Below are 17,777 nucleotides of genomic sequence, written 5' to 3' on the forward strand. Positions count from 1 at the left end.
CATTTTTATACATTTCAAACAACAATGTCAGGAGTGTTACAGAAACTATTATTTGTAAGAGTTAATTAATATAATAAACCAAGTGGTTTAATTTTATATAATAAACCAAGTGGTTTAATTTAATTTGATATCAATATCAAACAATAAATTAATATTTGTTTATTTATTCTTTTGTTTCTATATCTATTTCTATTGATTTTATTTAATTATTATAGTTGAGAGATTGTAAGCTGAGTACATCACTTGACAAAGAGGAATCGGATGGCTTATTCAAACAGCTACAGAGCCGTGAAGAGTTTATCTCGGTGCTTGAAAATTCAGGTTTGAACATCGATTGTGTCTTAGCTACATTAACATCCTTCCCTGTTCTATACATCAGGCATATACTCATTCTCTGGGAAATATTTGAAACAACTATTAGATCAAATCAACCTGTAAGTGTTTTCAATTTGCAATCATATATCCAAAGATACTTTGAACTAATCAATATCTTTTTTTCTTCCTATACTATTGATATTTTTAGAATAAATTTCCACATCCAGAGGATAGAGGACCAAAGAATAATGGTAATTGGAATGGCAGTGCCATTAGAAAGATTAAATCCTCCAAGCCAAGAAGAAGAAGTGTTAAAAAATAAATTAATAACGGTTTTTTATTTATTTGTTGATATAAAAACAAAGTATACAATTGATATATTTAATGTCTTATCTAGCTTAATTTTTTTGTCTTGTGATCACTAGCTTTTTTCAATAATATTTTTTCGTCTATAAATAAACTCCTTCAATTTCAAAAGTTTGAACGGTTTGAGAGTTAAAAGTTACACTGAACATTTTGTCTTGAATATAGGTATCTTCATGATAACTGTATAAATCACCATTGCCATTGGTCTCTGTTGCCCAACGCGGAACTATACCACCATAGCCTCCATTGACGGTGGTAAACTTGGATAGATTAAAAGTGATGGTCTGAGCAGAGGATGCAATGTTGGCAGAGACAATTACCAACTTGTTGTTCACAGAGTCAAAGGCAGCAACGGAATTACCGTCACTCGATTGGATGATTGTCATACCATGACGAATGTGACGCGAGAATTGAGCTAGCACATAGTATTTGGTGGCAACGGCACCAATGCTTGGAGGATTGGCATTCTCATCTGCTTCAATCATACCCCATCCACTAATATCCAGAACTTGCCAATATACCCAAGCGGTTGGATGCAGTTGTGCCAAATCAAGTAGTAAATTAGTAGCCAACGAAAGACCAGTGATATCACCTTCTCCATATTCAGAGTTCCACAATACTTTTCCTTGTGAGTTTACTGCTTCGTAGAGTTCTGATCTCGGTCCTTTGGTCAGCTCGTATCCATGAACATTGACCTTATCAACCGCTTGTTTAATTGATGAATCAAATGAGTTCCATGTATCTAGTGCACGTCTATAGTTATTCTCATCGCTGGCAGCCAACATTGCGGTAAGACGACGAGAGTCAATCTCTTTACGCATATATGGAATGACGTCCTTCTGCGCTTCAACATCGAAATGGCAACCCTCTTGCGATCCAAATGCAATCCAGAAATCACCGGATGGTTCGTTGAATGGATCGATCGATGTGAAGCTGATATTCCAGTTTTCCGCTGCATACTGAGCGATTGTCGCCATGTAGACTGTGTGATTCTGGTAGTTCCAAGTCTCAAGATTATTCATTGCCGGCAGATCCGCTCCACTTGGATTCAAATTGTAGGTCATCCACCAAATAGGACTGTTACTAAACAGTTCAAAGTACTGTACACCTCTATCGCGTGCCATTGCCATCATATTTCTCTGGAGTGGATCGGCAGCCCAATTCCAACTGTCGGATTGCGGATCTTCCGATGCCCAATTCAACCAGTAGCCTTCGACTTGGCGAGATCTCTTGATCTCTGGTGACTGTACCATTTTGCGACCGAACGACTCCACCCAAGTCGATGCACCGGCATTATATCTGACAATGTTTAAACCAAGACCTGGCAGCACTGTTGTACCATCGAAATAGGTAACATTCTGTGTAGTAAACATAATATCTGCTAGGACAGTGTTGTTTCCATAGGTTTGAGCCCACCAAGCAAGCGATGTTCCAAATCCTTCCCACACACCCCAATTTTGAGTTGGATTAAATGTAGCTGTATAGGATCCTGTGGCGGCGGTACCGCTAACAATAGTTGATATAGCACATAATAATACAATAATTGTAATAAAATTAATAATTAACTTTATCATTTCTTTACCCTTTTTTTTTTTTAAAAAAAAAGTAAGAGTATGGTTAAATAAATAATGTAGTTGTTACTGTTCTTTCCAATTGAGTCACTGAAATTGTAGTGCTTACATCGGATCACAACCAAGATAAGTGTTAAAAATAAAATACAAGAACAAAAAATCTTTGAGCTAAATTTCATCCTCTTAATGTCGCGTTCAATTGGAATTTTGTTTTGCAGTAAATCACCGAGAAATTTAGAGTTTTTTAAATTATTTTTGTTTGAAGGTACCAAAAATACAAATATCTTGCCCACACAATTGTTATCAAGATATTGTTTAAATTTATTTTTTATTTTTAAATGTTTGTGAAGTTTATGCAAAAAATTTCAATATCATATCATATCACACCATCATGTTTTTTTCCCAACATTAATTCAGGAATAAGAATATTTATTCATAATTTTATTATTTTTGTCTATGTCTACATTAGATTATTGCGATGAGTATCGATTTTGTTAATGTCAATGTTGTTGTTTAGTATTGAGTGGTGTTGTTGTTATAAATTGGTTTTTATTTATTCTTAGATATGAAATCTAATAATCAGATATCATATCCATTGATCTCAATACTTTGAGAAAAGACTTATTTAAAGTTGTCATTGGATCTAAAAACCGTTAAAAAAAATAAAATTTTTAAAAAATTCCTTTTTCCTTTTTCGTTTTTTCTTGATTTTTAATTAAGTGTAGTATTAATAAATTGAATGAAACCTATAAACATACAATCATCATGACAACTCCACAGAAACAATCACAAAACGAGAGAAGAACTATCAGAAGAGAATACAGAACTCTTATTCAAGAGACACAAGGTATGTTGTAAACCATCATCATTTTGAACTTTTTTTTTTATTAATCCTATCATTCATTAACCTATTGCACAGCAAAGAAACAAGATCTTATTCAACCTGACAGTCAAGGTCTTTTAGATGTCTTAAAGAAAGTAGATGTATTATATTCAAAAGGTAAATAAATAAACTTTAAAGTTCATCCATCCCCGATACATCATATATTTTGGCGCCAAAATAATAATAGTTTAATAACATGATTTCTTTTCTATTCTATCTATCTATTAATAATTTAAAGTACAACAACCTAGAGAAGCAGCTTTAGATTCAGAGTTACTCAGTTTAACATCACAACTTGGTTATGAACAAGCACAGAGGTTCAAAGTCGCACCAAGTTCGTTTGACACTGTCAATTTCATTACTAGATTGAGAAACTCGTTGGTGCAACTCGGTGAAGATAATGAAGTTACGGAAGACGGTTGGAATAAGTTTGGTGAACAAGTCAGTTCAAAGTTTAATGATGTACCGGTGTTTGACTTTATGTACGGCCCGATGAATATAGAGATCGTCGAGAAGACAAGAAAGGCACCGGTTAGAAGACAAAAAGATGATGTTGGAAAGCTCGAAACCGCAGAGAAGATCGACGATTCCACAAAGATGGTAGCAGAATCGACCAGTGGTCGTGTACAGGCAATGAAATCCTACATAGAGAACAAAAAGAAGATCGATGAAATCGATACCCTCACCGATCAAAAGTCATTCTCGCGTACCGTCGAGAATATCTTTTACTTTTCGTTCCTCTTGAAAGACGGACAAGCCAAGTTGGCATCGGACGAAGATGGCATAATCAATATCCAGGTGTCACAGCCACCCGACGAAGCGGACTATACCACTGGCAAAGCGAAACAACGACACTCCATCGTTAAGATGGACTACGAGACTTGGATGGAATGGAAGAAGATTTCAACTCAACAACCGGATTTCGATTTAGAAGAACTGGCAAAAGAAGCGATGCGCAAACAAAAAGATGCTGAACCTCATGCCAACACTCAAGATGACAGACAAAAGAAAAAACAAAAAACATAAAGATTTAATTAAATATTGTTATTTTGTACAGTACCAGTTCTCGGAACATCCAGATACCTATTAATAGTTTTATTATTTATTTCGCATTGCTCATTGTTGTATGAAGAGAATTTATAGGGGTCAGCTTTCTTTGAAAACTTGGTATACTAGATTTTGATGGTAATGTGAAATTAGAGTTGTTATTGTTATTGTGGAGATTATTTATGTTGTTTTGTTGTTGTTGTTGAGGTTGTTCATCTCCAGTATCACCAAAATCAAAGTCAAGATCATCTATTTCATTTCTGTTGGTGTTGGTACTGTTGTTGGTATTGTTGTTGTTGTCAGTTGCAAAATAACTGGATGGTGGGCGTAATGGTTGATGTGTTTTAATAGCAGGTGGTGTTGGAAGTGGTGGTGGTGTTGGTTTGACAGGTTCGACGATTGCTGGCTTTGGCAAGGTTTTGGCGATGATGGGCGTGGGTGTTTTTAATATTAATTTAGGTGTTACTGATTGTTGACTTGATGATTGCGAGTGTTGTTGTTGAGAATTCGAAATTGGTATTGGTAACACTTTTGGTTGTAAAGGTATCAAAGGCTTAAGAGGTGTAATCGGATTTGATGGTTTACTGATACCTTGACTGCTTTGCAGAGATAAAATAGGTTGAACTTGTTGTTTAGGTTGAACGATCATCGTTGATTTAGTAGTAGAATCGTCTTTTTTTGTTGGAATGTCTATATCTCTTGGTGAATGTTGTGGAGGTGTTAAGTTTATCATTTCATATTCATCATTATCATTATGTTCATCTCTAATATTATTAGAGTTTTTAGATTTATCTTTTGTTGTTGTTGTTATTGTAGTTGTTGTTGTTACTTGTTTTGTTATTGCTGGTTTTTTAGTTGTCGTATCTGCTGCTGCTGATGATGATGATGATGTTGTTGTTGGCTGCTTTCCTTTAGCTATACACATGAGATTATATTAGTATTCGTAATATTGATTCTATTAATCCTATTTCTTTTTTTACCTTTTGGTTTATTCTTTGCTGCTGCTGATTTCTTTGGAGGTGGTGGCGGTTGTATAGTGGGATTCAGTGATTCCGCATGTAATTTCTTGGCCAACTTCTTTTCCAACAGTTCTTTTTCAATTTGTTCGGGTGTTCTAATTGGTATCGCTTGATATATTGATTTAGGATCGTATGGTTCCAAACTGTTATTAGCCAATTGCTAATAATTAGATAGATAAAACAACAAGTTGTTATATATTAATAAAAAGAAGATGGAACAATATATGAAGTTAATAGCTACTTACATCGAATTCATCGTTTGCTTCTTGAATACCTAGATCGTTCGGTGAGAATACATATTCAATGTTTGGCAGTACAATGTTGACGTAGTGCGATGTCGGTGTCGGGTTGAATATCGATGTCTTTTTCAGTACGAGAATCCAACCGTTTGAGAGTTCCGGATAGTGCTCGAGTACTATCTTCTTCTGGATGGTGCCTTTCATCTCTCCGTAGGGATCGCTTATCACCGTTTCAAAGTTTGACTCTGTTGCAACGAGCGACTTTATCATGACCACCAGTAGAGGTACTTTCTTCTGATAGCCTTCGCGCAGCACATAATCAATGTTATATTTTAAGAGTAGAGGATTGTCGTTTGCACTGCCAAACGGGGGAAGTCCACGTTGTTTTAACATTAGAACCCACGGACCTTGACAATAGTCCACCGGGAACAAATCGTAATTGAAAATATCCTGAAGATTAGCCTTGAGAAATACTGATACTGTTTTACTCTTTTGATTGCCATCCTCACTATTATTATTATTATTATTATCCTGTGGTTGTTGTTGTTGTGGTTTGATTGAATGATTCGGTATCTTTTGTCCTGGTAACAAAGGTGGTAATGATCCAGCTGGGCCAGGGAATTTCCTTGATGGTGTTATTGGTAATGATATATCTTGTTGTTGCTGTTGTTGTTGTTGTTGTTGAATATGTACTGGATTTTGTAAATCATTCTTCATTCGCTTTACAGGTGTTTGGAGATGTGGTTGTGCTTGGTCATTATCATGATATAATGTTTGTGGTTGTTTAGGTGGTGTTATTGATTTTACTGGTTGTTGCTGCTGTTGTTGTTTATTCTGTACATTATTATTACTACTACTAGTATTAGTAGTAGTAATTGGCTGATTATTAATATTCCTATGATTCAATAATAAATCTTTTATATCTGTTTTCTTAATGAGATCACTTGTATATTGAGATGATTGTGTTTGTGAAGGAATTTCAAATAATGGCTTCTTTGGTTGTTGTGGTTGTTGTTGTTGGATTGGAAGTGGTTTAGCTACTGGCTTGTTTATGGTTAGTGGTTGTTGCAGTTGTTGACTATTACTAATACTATTATTGTTGTTGTTGTTATTGTTATTACTATTATTGATAATTGGTTTAATAATTGTTGCACTAGAAGCAATAGTACTGACTGGCTTTGTAAGTGTTGTTATTGGTTTGCTGTTGGGTGTGAGTTTAGACACTGAATTTGGTGGAGGTACCAAGTTCAAGTTTGAAGAACTCTTTACATTATTTATATTGCTACTATTACTATTGTTATTATTGTTGTTGTTAAGAGTAACTTGTGATTTCTGAATATAAATCTGTTGTTGGGGTTGTTGTTGTTGTTGAGATTGTTTTGTAGCGGTCGAATTGAAAACAGATTGAGAATCACCAAAATCTAAACCATCTAAATCCTCGTCATCATCAAACATTATATATCAAAGTACTTTGATCCACTACTACTACCAGAAGTTTTAAATATCTGATGCTTTCTTTAATAGAATAAAAATAAAAAAAGAGATATCATGTAAATCCTATAATTAATTAATGGCATACACAAATTTACAGGAAAAACATGTAACGTTAAAAATTTGTTTTTTGAAATTTTCGGTGCGTAATTACATCGCTATTCATGATTCGTGCATTATTCAATTAAACTTTAAATTACATATTGATTCATTGCCAATCATCTTTCACTTCACCATACAGATTTATCAACTTATTATTAAATTGATCAGATTTGTTTGTTTTTTCCCTTTTTTTTGTTAAATTTTTAAAATTAAAATGTAAAGTAATCAGTAGTTTACTTAAGAACTTTTAAACAAAAAGAATGTTTAAACATTCATTCAAGTATTAATATGCTTATTGTTGTTCAATACAATATATATATAGATAAACACATATAGATAAAGAAATGAAAGAAAATTTTTGGGATAGATTGGTTGTTAAGACTGGTAGATTCGTAGAGACAGGAAAGAAAATATTTTACTATGGTTGGGTCCCATTCATGTTGTTCCATGCTTACAAATCTATGAGACAACCAAGTGTAATTGCATTATTAGCTGGTGGTGCAAAATAAAGAACAGAAATAATAGATAATAAAATAATAAAATAATAATAATAATAATATATTTAACTAAAAAAATGTGCAGTTTTGTTTGTTTGTTTAATTATTTATTATAACAAGGAATTAGAATGTTTTTAGTGTTTATTATATGTATTATTATGATATTATTATTATTATTAATTGATAAAAACTATTTAATTTTTTAATGTAAGGTGTTTGTTTTTACTTTCTTTTTAAATATGTCTAGATATTGTTTCGTATGGTATTAATGGTGATGTCTTATCTAGTTCTATGGCAATTTTGAAACATTCCGATGCTCTTTCTATGTCACCTTTGGCTTTTAGGACGATACCGAGTTGGAACCAGGCGTAGTGCGATGTTGGGTCGTATGATCTCAAGATGGTGGTGAGATTGTTCTCGGCGAGCAAGAGGTCGTCGCCTGCCGAGAAGTGGTTGACAGCGATACGGATAGCGCTGTTGGTATGTGAGGGATCGATGGTAAGTGCTTTGTGATAGTTGGCGAGCGCATCGTTACGCAAGTCTTGCATCTCCAGGAGGTATCCCTGTTGGTAGTAGACGTCGGGGTTGGAGCCGCTAATGGTATCGGCCTGGGTAAGACACGCCGCTGCATCCTCAAACATCCGTTGTTGAATGAATGCCTCTGCTATTGCTAGCCAGAGTTGAACGCGACGGTTTGTTTCGCGATCGATCGAGTTTGATTGGTTGGAGGTGGTGGCGCGCACCTTGAGGATTTCGCGCGAACCCGGCGAGTTGAGAGGATCGTCGCCGACACCGTCCGACGACATAATCTCTGAGCGATGCGACGACTTTTGGTCGGCGGTTGTCGCCGAGCGAATATCGAACGACACGATGGAGGACGGTCCGCCCGACTGGTGACGGTTGCGCGGCACCGACTCTGTCTCGTCCCAGTCGTCGACCGATGTCAGTGTGTGGTTGGAGAGGTGTGACATCGCCGACTTGTAGGTTATCAGAGCTTGAGAACCGTCGTCCAACGCAATCTCTAGCTTCGCTTTGGTGAGGAGCAGCTCGATGTTGGTCGGCGACAGAGAGAGCGCGTGCTTGCAGACGCGGTACGCGAGCTCGTATGCCTTGTTCGAGGAGAGCAGCAGCGAGAGCAGATTCCAGCTGGACGGCTCGTCAGGGTTGATCGATAGCGACTCCTGTATGTACTTTAGACCGAGCGAAACCTCACGGATATAAGCATAGACCAGTGCGAGATGATAGGAGATCTTGTAGTTGGACGCGTCGAAGCGGTATGCCAACAACAGGTTGTCCTTTGCGAGAATCTGGTTGCTCTGCTTCTCGTGTGACGACTTGCACTCGAGTGCTCTTCTCTCGTAGGCAACACCGATCAGCAGATATGCATTAGCCAGCTGCACACTATCGCCAACAGTCGAGTCGAGATGACCGATCGCCTGTTTCGCCAACATAATACCCTTAGAGAACTGGTTCAACTGATTAATACAAATCTTTGAACCCAACAATATCAAATCGATATTGTTTGGTGTCAAAGCCAAACACTCTTCAATAATAAACAGCGATCTCTTATATTTACCGGCACAGTAGAGCGAGAGTGCCAATTGTGTCCATCTATGTACCTCTGTGAATTTAGATGTCAATGATCTTTCATAATTCTTAAAAACAATCGCGATTAACGTTAGTTAGTTAACATTATGTTTTAATCAAAAAAAAGTATTTAGTTTGTAATCTACCTACTTCTACAATTGGATAATATTGTGCTTTTCTACAGTAACCCTGACAGAGATCGTCGTATATTAACATATCTTGATCGGTTATAATAGATGATTGTGGATTCTGTTGTAATTGTGAATGTTGTAGTTGTTCAACGTGTAGAAGCGTTAGGAGTGACTCCTCAACCTGGTCAGCAGGAATGAAAAAGTGACCCGGTCTGATTTGTTGTTCACCGGCAGCATCCAGCACCGGTATATAAGATCTATCTGTTGTATTCCTCAGTAGCAACTCTCCCAATGTCAACAATGCATATCTATAGCTCGATGCAGTCAATATAATTTGACTCGATAAACAATTTCTAAGTATTTTAACTGCTTCACCAATATTACTAAATTGATTATGATATTTTAGTTTTGTTTAGTTAGTTAACTAGCTAGTTTGTTTGTATAGATGATTGATATCCAATCAAAGTGTGATAACACTTTACCCGAAATAACGATGTATCATTGCAGAGTGAATGAATGCATCTATCACGAATGGTCTGGTGTAAACATCGATCGCTCGGAACGATTTGAAGTAACGAAAAGCAATATCGATGACATTCTCGTAGGATTGCAGTGCTTGTTCACTTTGTCCTTGACTCTCTTGACATTTACCCTTGATATTGAATGCCTGTAGCAATATATTAATCTTTCTGTAGTTCAATATCATCTCGTTGTTTGTATTCGTATATGGATTGACCAATCTCGATAGATCCTCCAATGCTTTCTTTGTATCATTTCTATTGTAATCAACATAACCTAGATATGCAATAACTTCCTACAAATAAAATAAACATACAAATTGTCAATATACTTGTACTTAAGTAAAAAACTCTAAATAACAACAACAACAACAGCAACAGTATTGCAATACATACTTGGTCATCTGGTTTAAGTAATGATGCTCTATCAAGCATTATTTGAGCGTCATGATAGTTCTCATCGGCTATATATCTCTCTGCATTCACTAAACATTCTAGAATTTCATTATTTCTATTTGATCAAATGAATATATATAAAAGTATTAATTAATTAACATATGTAATAATAAGTATAAGAAATGATATCAAGTCAAAGAAGATATGAAATGACATGATAAAAAACACATACGATGATGTAATCTTTGAGTACTTCTTTAACAATGATAATAAAGAAGCGAAATCCTTATCGGATCTTGCTTTCTCGATATCAGCTTCAATAGCAATCAATTTCTTATTTCTAATTGATGCTGTTGTCGACATCTTTTATCTTAATATTTTATTACAAATATTTAATAATTAATAGTTTTTTAATTTTTAAGTTAAGAAAGTAATCATTCCAAAAGATGTCAGATTTTTTAATTTTTTTTTTGAACACACGCTCGTCAGATTTGTATAAAGCAAGGAAAACAACCAACCAATTAATTTAATTGTTAACCTTTTGTTTTTATGTTTTATTTATAATATAATGTTTATTCTTATAGCATAATATATGATCAATCAACTAGTTATCATTGGTTGATTGTAGAATTCGATTGTTCATTCTCTGGCATTACAGATAAAACAAAAAGAGTATCAACCAAAACATAGTTATCGTAATACTTATCACCCTCCGATATATATGGTGCCTTTGTGAACGATTCCGTTTTAAATCCTATTGGTTCAAATACATTGCTTATCATTGAGCTTATATATTCTTCAATTGAATTGTTATTTATCTATAGATAATTATTGTAATATAATAATTAAAAAGATGGTTAATATATTTTTGATCTAAACACACAATAAGATTTAAGACTTAACTCTAAAGTTACTTTTCACTTACATTTAATTTCTCGAATGGTTTATTATTATTTCCACCAAATTCTACATAAGGCTTGAAAGGATAGACAACGGCCAACAAAAGTCTACCACCCGGTTTAATAAACTGTTTCATTTGTTGCAGCAGAGTGATCGGTCTCTCACATCTATCCAAAACATTCAAACAAGACACAACATCGAAGCTGTTTCTTCTATCTTCTAATTCTTTACAACCTTCTAAATCTGTACAATAAATTGCTCTATCATTATTATAAATAACCACATTAATAAACAAATCATAACAACAGATCTATATCTTATCGTTATCTTATCTTACGTTATTCCTTTTTTCTTTAAACTATATATCATTCCACTCGATGCTTCAGTAGCAACCACCTCTTTGAACATCGGTTGTAATTGCTGAGTGGTTGCACCACAACCCGATCCAACATCCAACAAACTTGAATATCTAACCAATGATTTTATACTACTATCACCACCACCACCACCACCATCATTGTTATTATCATTGTTGTTATTCTCAGTGTTTGATGTCAACAATGGTGAAGATGTTGATGAAGGTTGTCTGAATAACAATCTATATTGATCGGTTGAAAGTATGAACATGTTACCCATTCCGATGTAACCCATTGAGTCTGTTTTCGTGTAGTACCACATCATCAGCCAGTTTAGACCGCTAGTCACTGCATTCCAACGAGGTGTCTTTATGATGAACTGGCAGGTCTCTTGGTCAAAGCTGGTCTGTACGAATCGTGATGCATGGTCATATTTAAAGTTCTCTGGGTGTTTTATATGATAGTATTTCGAGTACTCTCTCTTTAGCTTATTGAACAGTGCAGGTGAACTCGCTCGATTGTCCTCCTTCATCAACTCCATCGCCAAATTCCTTAGTGATCTCATTCTATCCAATAAATAAACTGTATTCTCTACAATGTATAATAATTTATTATCACTAAAACTAATACTACTACTATTATCGATTATTATGTTGTTATCACTGCTATTGTTATTGTTATTATTATAAAAACTCCACCATAAAAAGTTTGAAAAAATAATACAAAGAATGATTGAAAACAAAAAAGATAATTTCATTTTTTTTTCTTTCTTGTTGAAAAACGACAAACAAAATTTTAGAAATTTCAAATCTCACTTTTATTTGTTTAGTCAGATCTCCCTATTTGGTCAGAACGAAGTGGTTGTCAGAGTGTCAAAAAGAGAGTGGAGTGGAGACTTGAGAGAAACTTCGTAAATAATAATCAATTGATTTATTTATTAAATATGGAATTAAAAAGAAAAGAAATAAATTTAATAAATTTTAATTTGACTAAACCAATTTAATTTTTGTTAAAAGTATAATTTATTGAATATTGATATATATTAATATTATATAGTCAGAAAGATCATCATATGTTTCTTTACAATCTTTTTCCTATCAGTTTGTTAACTGATTGACAGGCGTCAACTTTGGTTAGGAGTAAGACAAAACTGATTTGAAATTAACTCTAAAAGTAATCATTAAAGATTTATCTCTCTGACAAAAAAACTTATAAATAAAAATATTTCTTGAAATCAACAACAATAATACAATTTCCATACCTTTCTTAATGTATTATCGACTCAAGATCAATAAATTTCAAAATGGTGATATTAATATAGTTTAATTTCTGATACAATTGTATTTATTAACTGTCTCTATAGGAGTTTTATAAGCTTATAAAACTATCGTTGAAAATTTTATTTTATTGTTGATGAGATGATGATGATGATCTTTCTGACTATATATATATTTATATTCAAATATTAATTAATAATTCAATATTCAATTAATTAATTATTAATATCATCGAGTGATCAGGTTTTTTCATTTGACGTTTTTTTTTTTATTTTTAGTTTTTAGTAAATTTTGATAGATATCTATGATCATTTCATTTCATTTTCATAAATTAAAATTAAAAAGATGTTGTTAAATTATATACATAGAAATGGTTTTAATAGATTTTTGTTGGTAAAACAACAACCTCAACTTACATCATCATCATATATAACACAACAACAAATTACTAGTAATAATAGATGTTTCAATACATCCACCACCACTTCAAATGTAAAACCAAAAATCAATAGTTTTAGTAATAGTAGTAATAATAAACTTCAAAGACCATCATTCTCTGAGCAAAAGGGAATGACAATAGATTCCATCAAATTTTCATCGATCGACTTCAAATCGTTGATCAACAATAACAAACTAGTCGATTATATATTGGGATTCTACTTGAATTCACCAACAAAAGATAAAAAAGAATTGAATGAATTGTATGTTTTAGACAGAAACAAATTGTTTTGGAAATGAATCATAATTCTGATTGAGAAAACTAACTAACTGTATTGTTTCCATTTCATTACACAAATAGGATCGATTTCTTTTTGAAATCAAATAATAAAGCATTGGTATCTATTGAGTTGTTTCATGCGTTGGAGAAAGTAGGATTTCTCAATGACAATATATTTGCGATCAACAGATTCATGGAGTTTTTCAAGAGTGTTGTGGCCGTTGGACGTCTGGCGAAAGGTGGCCAAGTCAACGAGTCCGGAGTAGCATCGGACATGCTGCTCACCATCTGGACAAAACTGGAGAGCGATCATTTCAAAGTGAAGCCAAACATCAAGTCGTACAACATGATATTCGAATACTTTTTGGATGCAAAACAATTGGACAATGCCGACACTATTATTAGCTACTTGAAGAAGTCGCAGCTTGCATTCTCCAACCACACAGTCGATCTGTGTATTCGTTACTACTTGGATAAAGGCGTGGTAGAGAAAGCTGTCGATTTCATGAAGAAATTGAAACCAGAGGCACTCGATCACTACGCCTGGGTGATGAAGCGTATCATCCCGATGTGTTTCAGTAAGAGTTCGAAAGAGTTGGCCGTCTCACTGGTCGACCAGTATCGTAGCACCATTCCAAAGATGTTTGGATGCGATGAGATATCGCTGGTTTTCAACTATTTGATCGAGCGAGACGCACAGGATCTACTGGATTCCTGGGAGAGCTCGCTCGCCAATGTCCACGGATACAATAGGCTGATGAGCGCGTACATGGAGGCGGGAAAAGTTGAGAAAGTCACCACGCTGTTTGCCCGCATGCAAGAGAACAGTATTGCACCGAACGAGTACACCTATGCTATATTTATTCACCACTACTCAAAGGCTGGACATAAACCTCACACCCAGACTTGGATCGACAGTTACTTTGCAAACATAACGGCACCCTCAAACACCATGCTCTTCATGATCATGGAGCACTACAGAAAGGTCAATTACTACAAGGGAATGGCGAAAGCAGCACGTATACTCTGTAACTTACCAAATATCTATGACATCACCAACGTTATCATCTATCTAGCGAAAATCGATGGCTATGTAAATTGGTTCACCACCGACATGCAGCCGCTGATCGACGCGCACGAACAACAAAAAGAGAAGAAGGAAAACAACTACTATCAATTGCAGTGTCCACCCACTCGTGAAGTGATTTGGAATGTGCTGGACGATAAGCGCTTCGAGATTCAAAAGGGTAAGGTCATCGGCCAGTTGATACAACACTACCTCTATGACAACGACTACAAGAACGCGATCCAGTTGAACAAGCAGCGTTTCGAGCAGTGCGCTATGAAACCAAACACATTCATCGTGTCGGCGTTCTGGGCATATCACAAGATCTACGACCAACCGGAGCTCGAAGAGTACTGGAGGAATCAAGCGAATCTCTTGAAGATCAACTTGGACTCGGAACACTCGATGGCGGCCATCGATTACTTTAAGAAATACGACGTCGCCGAAAAGACTGCTGCCCTCGAGAAATTCAGCCAGGCATTCGATATCAAGATTGATTACACCGACGATCAAATCAAATCTCGTGACTCATTACTCCTCAAAAAGTATTATGAACACGAACAATTAAAACACGAAAGAGAAGAGAGTAGAAAAGCTGCTGGACAAAATAAACAAAAAATAAATAGATAGATAGATAGATAGATAAATAGTATTACTATTTTATTGTTTATAAAGTTATTACATTATTACTATGGTTCTAAATCATTGGTTGGTAAATTCGATAGATAATCCCATATACTGAATCTACTTTTGCTTAGCGCAAGTGTCATTAGTTCAGAGTGTAACCGTTTAGTTAGTTTTATATATTTTAGTTGAATGAGTAGGACTTCAAGTGATTTCGATGCTAAAAGAGTATGTCCAGAGAATATGATTGGTGACTGCTCTTCACTGTTATTATAATTACTATTATTACTATTGTTGTATACATCCAAAAGAATCATTAATGAATCTACCAAATCTTCGAAAATTATTTCATGGATTAGGCTTTCAGAAGGTTTGAATAGATGACAGTATCGTTTACTTAGTAGCAGTGTAAGTATACCTCTATTTCTTGCCATTGATATTTCCAAGTCGATTGGCTTTTCATTGGGTGGAATGTATCGCCCCAATAGATACTCTAGTATTTCCAGTCTTCCTTTTGCCGCATACAATGAAATGGTACATGGCAAAACAGACAAACCCGGGAATCGTTTGTCCAGATATACTATCATATCGATATCTTTCAAATCCACAATAACTTCAATGATGTAGAGCTCAGCTCGAATGTTTAACTCCTCCACCAAGTATTTGGCAGTCTCAAAGTTGGAGACTCTCAACACATATCGATGGACATCATAGCCTTTGCCAACCAAGTATTTCAATATATCCAAACGTCCTTTACTTGCAGCTCGTAAAGAATAGTTCTCACTGTTTGGCAACGGTTGATATTGTTGCTCGAAGAACTTGAAAATCTCCAGGGAATGCTCTGCCAACAAATCGTTGAAACCGCCCACATTAAACTTTATGTTGTGAGCTGTTAGCAACTTTACTTTCGCCAAGAGAATAGCAGGACTTAATTGCAGATTATTTAATCGCTCCAACGTCTTTGGGAACATCCATTTATGTTCGTTAAGCAGATACTCCAATGTTTCTAAACCGCAACTATCCACAGCTGCACTAGCAAGAATCTTACCACTTCCCTCACTCCGTATTTGTTTGGTCACCCAACGTATCGATAGCAAAAGTTGAACGATCGCGAGTTGTCCAGCGCTGATTGCACTCATCAGCATGTAAGGCATAGTTGTCTCAACATGCACTTGAAATCGCTTTTTATTCTCAAGCATATATTGGAGCACATCGAGTCGACCATTCTTACAAACTTCACTACTCATTGATTTTCCAGGTATATACTTTGCAGTATCGAAAAGGAAGCGTATCATCTCTAGACTCGCGTATCTAGCAGCGGTCGACGTCACAATATTGTTCTCCTCGCTGTTTGACGGTTTGTTTAGCAACTTTTGTGAGTGTAGATACTTCAAAACATCGAGACGTCCATGCTTAATAACTCCAGATACCGCACTTTCCGAGCAGTCAGCATGCAGCGTCTTTCTAGCAATCCGGATCGCCTCGAAATGACGATCGCTAAACAGCTCCGCTTGACAAGCACCGTCGATTGCCTGACGTGTAAATCCATCGATTCGATTCTCCAGAATATACTGTACACACTCCACTGCACCGGCGCCAACCGCTCTATCCAACACAGCATATGTGAATATCACCTTATTATCAAACATAGATTTGACGCGGTTGTTCTTGTCGACATCACCGTTTAGCTCCACTTTAAAAGCATTGTCATAGTAGTGAACATCACTTTCATTTAGCAATCTCTGATGATAGCGATAAAAGAATATGAGAGTTTCCAGCTGATTGGCGGCTGCCGCTTCCACTGGTGGAAGTCGACCGATTCTAACATTCGGATAGTTTGAGAGCATATGCCAAATGATATCTAGACGTCCACGCGCAGCAGCACTACAGTAACAACTGGCAGACACTGAATATCTATAGTTATTCATCAGGTATTTAACCAATGAGAAATCGACACCGACTGCAGACTCGATCGCTTTACAAATAACAGAACTTGTTATAGGCAATTGAAATCCACCACCACTGCTCTTCTTATCATTCTCCACCAGTTGATATATTAATGTTTCGTAACGTAGTGGATTCGATACAATATATTCTAGAGATCTGACCGTCCAATACTCTATAGCATCGAATGACCAATGTCCATTGATACACTCTATTCTCTCAATGAGCTTACTCTCAACTAGACAATCTATATACTGAAGTTCTCTTGATTTCCAAATACATCTAAACTTTGAGTGTACACTATGAACATGTTTAACAATCAAACTTTTCAAATATTTATTTCTGATTAAACTGAAAAACAATCTATCTATATCATTCATTATTAATTTAACTATATATAGATAACAAATAAACTTAAATATTACATTATACTAAATAAAAAAATAAAAAATAAAAAAAATAAAATAAAGATAAAGTTGTTTTTTTTGTTTTTTTTTTTTGTAACCTTTTTATAATACACTAATTGATTATTTCCAATGAAGTTCTGATATTTTTGAATTGTTTACAAATTTACAATTTAAAACAACTTTTTTTTTTTTTAGCAAAATAATTTGGGCAATTTGGTTGGTATCACGATGTTAAAAGGAACATCGGATTATTCCAAATGTTAACTTTTCGATTGCAATTAAAAATCAGTTATAAAAATAAACAAAGCATCGGAATATCTGAA

At 35.1% G+C, this 17,777-nt stretch overlaps 9 protein-coding genes across 9 annotated transcripts; 4 read left to right on the forward strand and 5 right to left on the reverse strand.

The window, feature by feature from the left end:
• Nucleotides 1–24: 24 nt before the first annotated feature.
• Nucleotides 25–637, forward strand: PPL_09045 (uncharacterized protein; the record flags this gene model as incomplete). Its single annotated transcript, XM_020579844.1, has 3 exons — nucleotides 25–54; nucleotides 216–434; nucleotides 524–637. 3 exons carry the CDS (start codon nucleotides 25–27, stop codon nucleotides 635–637), a joined length of 363 nt encoding a protein of 120 aa, XP_020430519.1.
• Nucleotides 638–764: 127 nt separating this feature from the next.
• On the reverse strand, nucleotides 765–2,255 carry PPL_09046 (secreted endo-beta-1,6-galactanase; the record flags this gene model as incomplete). The annotated part of the gene is made up of 1 exon (XM_020579845.1): nucleotides 765–2,255. The coding sequence occupies one exon, from the start codon at nucleotides 2,253–2,255 to the stop codon at nucleotides 765–767; it is 1,491 nt and encodes a 496-aa protein (XP_020430520.1).
• Nucleotides 2,256–3,017: 762 nt separating this feature from the next.
• PPL_09047 (non-structural maintenance of chromosomes element 4 family protein) lies at nucleotides 3,018–4,161 on the forward strand (the record flags this gene model as incomplete). The annotated part of the gene is made up of 3 exons (XM_020579846.1): nucleotides 3,018–3,099; nucleotides 3,172–3,252; nucleotides 3,374–4,161. The coding sequence occupies 3 exons, from the start codon at nucleotides 3,018–3,020 to the stop codon at nucleotides 4,159–4,161; spliced, it is 951 nt and encodes a 316-aa protein (XP_020430521.1).
• A 76-nt stretch (nucleotides 4,162–4,237) lies between these two features.
• PPL_09048 (DUF4539 domain-containing protein) lies at nucleotides 4,238–6,895 on the reverse strand (the record flags this gene model as incomplete). The annotated part of the gene is made up of 3 exons (XM_020579847.1): nucleotides 4,238–5,097; nucleotides 5,163–5,361; nucleotides 5,447–6,895. The coding sequence occupies 3 exons, from the start codon at nucleotides 6,893–6,895 to the stop codon at nucleotides 4,238–4,240; spliced, it is 2,508 nt and encodes an 835-aa protein (XP_020430522.1).
• A 482-nt stretch (nucleotides 6,896–7,377) lies between these two features.
• Nucleotides 7,378–7,542, forward strand: PPL_09049 (uncharacterized protein; the record flags this gene model as incomplete). The annotated part of the gene is made up of 1 exon (XM_020579848.1): nucleotides 7,378–7,542. One exon carries the CDS (start codon nucleotides 7,378–7,380, stop codon nucleotides 7,540–7,542), a length of 165 nt encoding a protein of 54 aa, XP_020430523.1.
• Nucleotides 7,543–8,163: 621 nt separating this feature from the next.
• On the reverse strand, nucleotides 8,164–10,525 carry PPL_09050 (tetratricopeptide repeat protein; the record flags this gene model as incomplete). The annotated part of the gene is made up of 6 exons (XM_020579849.1): nucleotides 8,164–8,684; nucleotides 8,870–9,174; nucleotides 9,332–9,631; nucleotides 9,731–10,062; nucleotides 10,163–10,277; nucleotides 10,395–10,525. The coding sequence occupies 6 exons, from the start codon at nucleotides 10,523–10,525 to the stop codon at nucleotides 8,164–8,166; spliced, it is 1,704 nt and encodes a 567-aa protein (XP_020430524.1).
• Nucleotides 10,526–10,773: 248 nt separating this feature from the next.
• PPL_09051 (putative DREV methyltransferase) lies at nucleotides 10,774–12,175 on the reverse strand (the record flags this gene model as incomplete). The annotated part of the gene is made up of 3 exons (XM_020579850.1): nucleotides 10,774–10,980; nucleotides 11,088–11,322; nucleotides 11,400–12,175. 3 exons carry the CDS (start codon nucleotides 12,173–12,175, stop codon nucleotides 10,774–10,776), a joined length of 1,218 nt encoding a protein of 405 aa, XP_020430525.1.
• Nucleotides 12,176–13,040: 865 nt separating this feature from the next.
• On the forward strand, nucleotides 13,041–15,109 carry PPL_09052 (pentatricopeptide repeat-containing protein; the record flags this gene model as incomplete). The annotated part of the gene is made up of 3 exons (XM_020579851.1): nucleotides 13,041–13,396; nucleotides 13,495–14,506; nucleotides 14,597–15,109. 3 exons carry the CDS (start codon nucleotides 13,041–13,043, stop codon nucleotides 15,107–15,109), a joined length of 1,881 nt encoding a protein of 626 aa, XP_020430526.1.
• A 59-nt stretch (nucleotides 15,110–15,168) lies between these two features.
• Nucleotides 15,169–17,427, reverse strand: PPL_09053 (uncharacterized protein; the record flags this gene model as incomplete). Its single annotated transcript, XM_020579852.1, has 1 exon — nucleotides 15,169–17,427. The coding sequence occupies one exon, from the start codon at nucleotides 17,425–17,427 to the stop codon at nucleotides 15,169–15,171; it is 2,259 nt and encodes a 752-aa protein (XP_020430527.1).
• Nucleotides 17,428–17,777: the final 350 nt, after the last annotated feature.

This window comes from Heterostelium album (genome assembly GCF_000004825.1).
Source record: "Heterostelium album PN500 unplaced genomic scaffold PPL_scaffold9, whole genome shotgun sequence".
NCBI lineage: Eukaryota > Evosea > Eumycetozoa > Acytosteliales > Acytosteliaceae > Heterostelium > Heterostelium album.